General features: G+C 34.7%; 1 protein-coding gene across 7 annotated transcripts; it reads right to left on the reverse strand.

Annotated features, from left to right (window-relative positions):
- Window positions 1–438: 438 nt before the first annotated feature.
- On the reverse strand, window positions 439–6,556 carry LOC107873444. Of its 7 annotated transcripts, none has more exons than XM_016720301.2 (9): window positions 6,299–6,551; window positions 5,570–5,768; window positions 4,770–4,871; window positions 4,186–4,305; window positions 3,421–3,479; window positions 2,991–3,072; window positions 1,923–1,951; window positions 1,773–1,826; window positions 439–651 (listed from the first exon to the last, which is right to left on the reverse strand). In XM_016720301.2, exons 2-8 carry the CDS (start codon window positions 5,704–5,706, stop codon window positions 1,822–1,824), a joined length of 534 nt encoding a protein of 177 aa, XP_016575787.1. In that variant the 5' UTR covers window positions 5,707–5,768; window positions 6,299–6,551; the 3' UTR covers window positions 439–651; window positions 1,773–1,821. The 7 variants fall into 7 exon arrangements, 5 of the variants coding, with proteins under 5 accessions (XP_016575787.1, XP_016575786.1, XP_047270652.1 ...); XM_016720300.2 differs by having other exon boundaries at window positions 3,016–3,072; window positions 6,299–6,542; XR_001675331.2 differs by having other exon boundaries at window positions 1,773–1,951; window positions 3,016–3,072; window positions 6,299–6,556.
- Between the last annotated feature and the right edge of the window lie 1,220 nt (window positions 6,557–7,776).

A 7,776-nucleotide genomic window follows, 5' to 3' on the forward strand; every position in this document is an offset into this window, starting at 1 on the left:
AGGTACTCTAACTGATCGTTAAATGGCATTAGAGATGGTAACATATCCGATCTCAAAAATACTTTTAGAGACTATATTTCTCATTCCAAATAGATGATTTTCATCTTTAAAAAATAGTTATTTTCTGGTCGCTAAACCTTTTTTGTGATGAGTAACTACCTGATCCTAAATCACTCTATTGCGACGAGCAACTAACTCATCCTAAATTAATCTTTTGAGAGGTGCGATTGCCTCATCCTAAATTAACCTTTAGAGACTAGCAACTAACTCGTCCTAGATTGCTACTGAAATCATAAAATTCATATATTTCATTGCTAAATATAAAATTGCTACTAAAAATACCAAAGGATAATAAATATATTTACAATATTTGCTAAACAAAAAAAACCTTAATCAATTAACATCCAAAGCTAGAATATAATGTCAATAGTTTCAATATTTGCTAAACCAAAAAAAACTTAACCGATTAATATCCCGAGCTAGAATATGATGTTGATAGTTTTGATATTTGCTAAACAAAAAAACTTAACCAATTAACATCCCAAGCTAGAATATGATGTCAAGTTTTACGTAACGTTCTTAGTACAATAATAATGAGTTTGTGTATTTTCTAAACTTGCATCTTCACTTGTAACTTCAATCTTCAGAAATCTGTAAGAAGAAAATTTTGGAAAGACAATTAATAACTATTTTTATATAATATAATATATGTAAGAAGCAAAGAGTTGGAACATAGTGTAGCAATGAATAACTGACTTAGCCAATGGATAAAACAAGTACACAGAGTTGAAACTAATTCCATCTATGAGATGAATATAAAAAAAATACTCGCCTCCTTTTAATTTGTATTGTTTGATTCACAGAAAAGGAGAAAATACAAGCATTAACTAGATCAACTAAACTACTTACATGTTTCTTTGGGATGAAGTGAGAACTACTGTAAAATGTTAACATAGGTAAAACTCCAGTATAAGTATGAAAGCATTGTTGTTTATGATTCAAGAAAAGCCGAAGCTTGACAACTGAATGAGCATTATGAGACCTTACCTGTGGTAATATGCATTAAAACAAGTAGGAGATAGGAACATTTAAGCTTCTTAGACATATATCTGATGATACTGTGTCTGCTTCCAGTTCTACTAGTTTGCTCCTGGGCACTATTGCCCCAATACCTTGTAAAGAATATTATTAGTTTCTAATAAAATTTCTCCCTTTACCAAAAAAAAGGTTCTTAGGCCTTCTTGCCAACACAACACAAATCAGCAATGGCGAAGCGAGGTAGAGGTCGACCGAGGAAAGATCTGACTGAGACCGTGACTAAGGTTAAATAAGGAGCTAGTGGATCCTCATGAGTGAAGAGACCTGTTGCAGCAGAGCATGTACACACCAATGGAATAGTAGCTCCAGGTGTCGTGGCGGCAGTCCCACAGAATGAAGGTGTCGGGGTAAAATTGATGAACCCAAAGCTGGGTGTGGGTGGTTCAAAGCTTAAAGAGGCAGATCCAAAGTTGAATATAACTGATCTAAAGCTAAAGGCAGTAGAACTAGAGACGCAGCTAGTGAAGAAAGGCATGACACAAGAAGTACTGGAAGGGGATGCTAGCTCATCAATTCAGGTGGACCAGATGGTGATAACTAAAGAGAATACAGATATACCGGGGAAGGAAGATACTGGAAAGGAGGAAAATAGTGCATACCAAATTAAAAGAAATGAGTACAAAATAAAGTCACCACCATTCGTGCATAAGAATGTATCTAGGAGAACTACTAACCTCTACACATCTTCTTAATGCAAAATCCAATCCCCATCCATGCACCATATCATTCTATAACCAAATATCAAATCAAAGCACAAGCATTAGCTTAACATTACAGAAACATAAATTGAGAGGAGAGGAAGTGATATCAAGTGTAAAAACTACCTGAATCATATGCCAAACACATCGCCAAGCTTCACGAGAGAATACAGGAGCCATTATTTCCACAAAATTATGTATAAAAAGATGGACCAAGATAATAGCTATAAGCTGCATATTAATGATAAAAGCATCGAAATATTTGCCAGTGAAGAGTCTTGTATAATCAGTTTTCTAAAGGAAAAATTCTACATGAAACTCGATTAGATCATATCGTATATTTGAGTGCTTACCCAGCAAAATTAGGTTGTGTATGTCATACTCTGGAAAATTTTTAGATAAAATTTCAAGATCTTGTGAAATACAGGAAAAAAGGTACAACCAATGGCATGTTGTTCTAAATAAAAATGATTTATATTGTCTTGTAATTAAAGGAACAACTAGTACAATATTAACCAAATAATATATAAATATCTCAGATCCCTCCATGCCCCCCTAACTTTAAAAAAACAAAATGATAGGACAAAAGCGACACAAAACCTAAAAATACTAGCAGATTAAATAACCAACACAAGACTAGATATATTAGTCACCGCTATTAGGTCTTGCTTGATGCACAAAGTTGCACGGGGAATGTCACTGCCATCAGGGTGCATAGCTTAACCAAGTTTGCAATACTTAGTAGTGCTTCCCTACTAACCTAACCGGAGAAAATACAGTTTGATGAACTAGCATAGCCTTGCGAAAGCTGCGGTTAAGATTCAAGGCTATCTTTTGCTCTTGGCTTTATCTTAAATAGTCAAATAATTCATTTTGATGCAGGAAAGTAAATTATTAGGCTCACTTTAGTCGAAGGCGCATTAAACGAGTTCCACTTTAGTGATGTTGTTAAGATAAGATGGACTAGAAATAAACTCAGAAATGCTTGCTTAGTAATACGAATGGCGGAAGTGACTTATTAAAGCACATGTTTAGTTATAAGTTACATACTATCTCAAAAGAAAGGATAATATAGGCATATTACTTGAGTTTGACCATAACAAATGAGTTCTAATTTAGATCAAAAATCTATTTTAGGCATATTATCACTCAATTGAGCTATATAAGTAAAATTGCAACCAGCAGTTTGCATACATTAGAGAGAGAAAAGAGGGAGTACTCTGCATAAGAAGGCAAATGTGGATCACTGCACCAGCCCGATTTCTCTTTCGTATCCCTATTTACCACCAACAGATGTTAACTTTAAGAGTGGTTTCATCAAAATTAGGAAAAAATATTATCAAGTAGAAGAGAAGTTCCACCCATATGTGTGTGACAATTAACATTCTTGTGAACTTCTCTGTCACCCCTCCTCTTGGTCATCTGCCATATGAGTTCATTATTGGGTTTAAGACCAGGCTGAGAGATGCTTAGGCCATGTTTCTTAACTAGTTGCATACATCTTCCATATACAGATAAAGATATTCACATGGAAGAATATTATAAGGACGTCAAACACTTTCTTTTTCTGATTTGAAAAGAATAAGAAATCACACCACAGATAGAACAATGGAAAATCACATACCTCTCTGCATTGAAGTGCGCAACTCCAACATCGGGTTGCAGAAACCTCTTTGCATACCACTTGTCATAGGAAATCAATAACGAATTATGGATGAAAGAGATTTGATTTAACTTATATACACTTATAATATGAAGAAATTTTACACTATCAATGCATTTTAACCAGTTCTAACATAGTAACATGCATGTGGTACTTTTCAGGTTACGCAGATCACTTTTTATGGACAACTACATTAGCTATTTTTTATGATCTGATAGCGAAAATTGTTTCATGGTATCATCGTATATAAAAATCAAAGGATTAGTTATTCTATTCAAACAAAAACATTCTCATCATTTTACATCCTATACATGAAGCAGAACGCGCTAACTAAATGGGACTTCCTGAATTGGTAAAAATTAATTCTTTCACATTATTCTTGAAATCTTGAAAAAAAACAGAGTTGGAATACAAAAGATAATAAATAAACTCAAACTCACACCATTTTTTCTGCTTCCTAACATTAATGTGAATTAAACGCTTAAACCATTCAAATTGATCCCACTCAGTTGTTCGACCATCATAATGGAAAAGAAAAATTTGGAAATTCTCTGAAAACTAATTCATGTATAAAATATAAGACTTAGCATATGGAATACAACGTCAATTGTGAAAACAAAAGAGAAATACATGTTAATGCTCTATAATATCAATAATATTTGAGTGCAACAATTGAATACAGATGCCTCCGGTCCAGATAAACCAAGCCTCCAAAACAAGCCATACCTGTCATCATCAACAATAGGACTTGATGCACGAGCCGGATCATATCTCGTCTGATGAGTTAATGAAGGACCAACCACAGGTGGAAGCTCCCAGTAAACATCTAAAACTGACCCTACAAACCTGTTATTTTTAAAATATTCTACATAAGAAATAACCTTATTGTTGTGGTTAAAATCATCTTGCATTGACAACATAGATCTACTTTCTGTTGTTTGTTCTCTTCTACGCTGCAAGGAACATGGCACTACAAGTCCTTAGGCAGTACAACCTGCTTGATACATTTAAAATAAACCCTTTCTAGTCTAATTTCTTTTACAAACAGAAAGGACATGGTGAGTCGAATTCCATCTTTATGGTGGAAGCTTGGAACTCACCTGGTGAACACCTAAGTAGCTCACTTTAATGCTACTAGTTGCTTTGTTTCAGGGTACAAATATGGTATTCACATATGATTATCAGAGTATTCAGGAAATACACAAGCACGAGTTTGACAATAGTGGGATTAATTTATTGGAGATTAGTAACTGTCATAATGCAACTTTCTAGACAGAAATAGAAGCATACTGATTTCACCTTTGATTCACCTGGCTATGTCATCTTTTGCATTTAGGCTGGTATCTAGGCACCTCAAAAGGTGCGGGATGTGGCTCGGAGGCAAAGCATGATGAGCACACGGCCAAAGGCACCTAAAAAGAGCAAAGTTTCTGAAATTTTCTAAATCTTCTTTAATCTTTCACTCACATTGTTAATTCTTCAATTATAGTTGCTAGTTGGGTTAGTGAAATTATAGCAAAAATCAAGTTGAGAAGAAATGATAGAAAATTGTACATTACTTAATGTAACCTTCACACACTCAGTAACGCCATCTTGTATTTATGTATTGATGATTCTGATATTATGTTTTTTATGCAACGTTATTCATTACAACTAATGTTTCACAAGCAGATTGATCAAAAGTGCATAGTTTGATTTCATAGAAAAAGTGCAAATTTTCGAATAAGACTATTATTAACAAAACATTAAGGGGAGACAAGCAACCTATCTATACAAATTTCAAACTGAACATCATCAAAATTGTATCAGAAAATAGAAAAGAAGAATCAAATTCGTCCTAATGAATAGATCCAATCCTTATTGCAATAATAGATACCAATAATCTTATACTTGTCCGCGAGTACCAAGATACCAATTCATCCTAATTGACCATCCACAAATTTATATATTTCATAGTAAATTACCTATTAATTATAAAAATTAGAAAAAAAAATAAAAGATTCTAAATAGAGAATAGGAAGAACAAGAGTAGCTCGAACAATCAAGCAATAAAACGAATTTAGAACAATTTTGAAAGAAAAAAAGCAACTAATTGGTTTAGAAAGCATACCTCGAATTCTCGTTCGACAGAGATGAACAGGGATTAAGGCAAATCTGCAGTAACCCAAGGAAGAAGCCACAATAGCGAAGAATAAACCCTTTAATAATTGGCAAAGTTGCGTACAATTGGCAAAGCTGCACATCCATCACTACTCGTTGGGCATATACGCGATTGATGCTAGGGTAAAAATTTGCAACCAGTTGGCTGTGTTTGTTTGAGAAAAACAAAGGGTTTCTAGCATTTTCAAAAAAATTAAAAGTTTAATTTGGCGCATAATATATATTTACTGAAATAAAAATATATTATTAAAATTTTAATATTAAATTTTGGCGATATTATCTCCTGTTAAAGACTCTGAATTATGATTTAGGACCCGTTACAAATTATTTTAGGAACTAGATTTTGTACCTTCACAATAAAATATAATATAATATTAAGGACCGACATATAGTCTCATCCTTATACATGTACGTTTAGAGAGATTATTAATTCATTCCTAAATGTTGGTCATAAATAAAGCATTTTCTTGTAGTGAATATTGGAAGGCATACATTGAATGTCGATCACCTATTTTACTTCTATTGAACCGAGAGTAGTCTCATGCCTTGTTCTTAGAGAAGTATGTGCCACGAGCCCTACGGGATCATAAAAAGGATGCATTTTTGGCATTGGAGTAGGGTGATATGACTATTGTGGCATATGAGGCTAAGTTTCATGCTTTGTCTCGCTATGCTACTCAGTAGTTGACTACTGAGAAAGAGAGGATTCGACTCTATGTTAGGGGATTAAATTATGATCTACAGGTTTTGTTTGCGCATATGATTTCTGGAAGAAAAAGGTTCAATAAAGTGCCAGATTATATAAAGTAGTTAGTGGGGTTATGCAAGTGGGTTAGTCTAAGATGTTAGCCAAGAAGTCTCGCAATATTGGAATTTTAGTGGGTCTTTCTCTAATGGACACGGTCATCAGGCCTATTCAGGCCTCCTGATTTAGTCAAACTTACCAGTTTCTACTGTGGTTCCAACTAAGGTTTTTTCTCAGGCACATAATGTCATGTGCCAAGGGGCTACTTACTATTCTACTAATCGGCCTTCTCTTGAGTAAGGATTTTATTATTGTGGTGTGGTTGGTCACTTTAAGAGAGAGTGTCATATGATATGGGGGAATTCCCAGGTGCAATAGTAGACTCGGGCTATAGTTCTAGCAAGTAGAGAAGGAGAATTAATGGTCGTGGTCATCCACAAGGTGGATGAAAAAATCAGTAGGTGGCCAGGGTGGTCGAAGAAATGGCGGCACAGGGGGAGGAGTACAGTCGGAAAAGGAGTTAACTTTAATTAATGACCAAGCTCATTGTTATGCATTTTTGGAAAAGGATGATGTCCAGGCTTCTGATACGGTAATCACAGGTATATTTTTAGTTATGACCAAATGGCTTCTATTTTATTTGATTGGAAGTCTACTTATTCTTATGATGTACTTGATTACTCTATTTATATGTCTAATTTGGTTGGTGAGTTTGTGTTGGTAATCCATGTTTACCGTTCTTGTTCTGTATTATTTGTGGGTTTTTGAACTTGGGTAGATTTGATTATTCTAATTATGTTAGACTTGATGCAATTCTAGGTATGACCTAGTTATCTCTATATCATGCTATTTTAAATTGTAATGCTAAGACAGTGGCTTTAGTTATGCCAAGAATGGATAAACTAGAGTGAGAGGGTGCCTATAAAGCCAAGTAAGTGAGAATTATATCATTTGTCCAAGCCAAAAGGTTAGTAAGGAAGAGGTGCTCAATGTTTTAAGCCCATCCCTGGGATGTGATTGTGGCATCCCTTCTATAGATTCAGTTTCGGTAGTTGTCAAATCACAAGATGTATTTTTATTAAGCCTGTAGAGGATGCCTTCAGATAACGATATCATTTTGTATTGACTTAGAGCAGAGCACTTGCCTCATATCAATTTCTCTCTATCGAATGGCTCCAACAGAGTTGAGGGAGCTCAAATCTCAATTGCAGAAACTACTTGACAAGGGTTTTATTCGTCCAAGTGTTTCACCTTGGGGTGCTTCAGTCCTTTTTGTTAAGAAGCAACATGGTAATTTGAGGATGAGCATTGATTATAGACAGTTGAATAAGGTTTATCACAAAATAATATCCCTTGCCTCGCATAGATGTCACGACCCGAGACTACCCCGTAGTCGTAACACAATGCTTGAA

Source organism: Capsicum annuum, chromosome 6 (assembly GCF_002878395.1).
Source record: "Capsicum annuum cultivar UCD-10X-F1 chromosome 6, UCD10Xv1.1, whole genome shotgun sequence".
In the NCBI taxonomy this organism is placed as follows: Eukaryota; Viridiplantae; Streptophyta; class Magnoliopsida; order Solanales; family Solanaceae; genus Capsicum; species Capsicum annuum.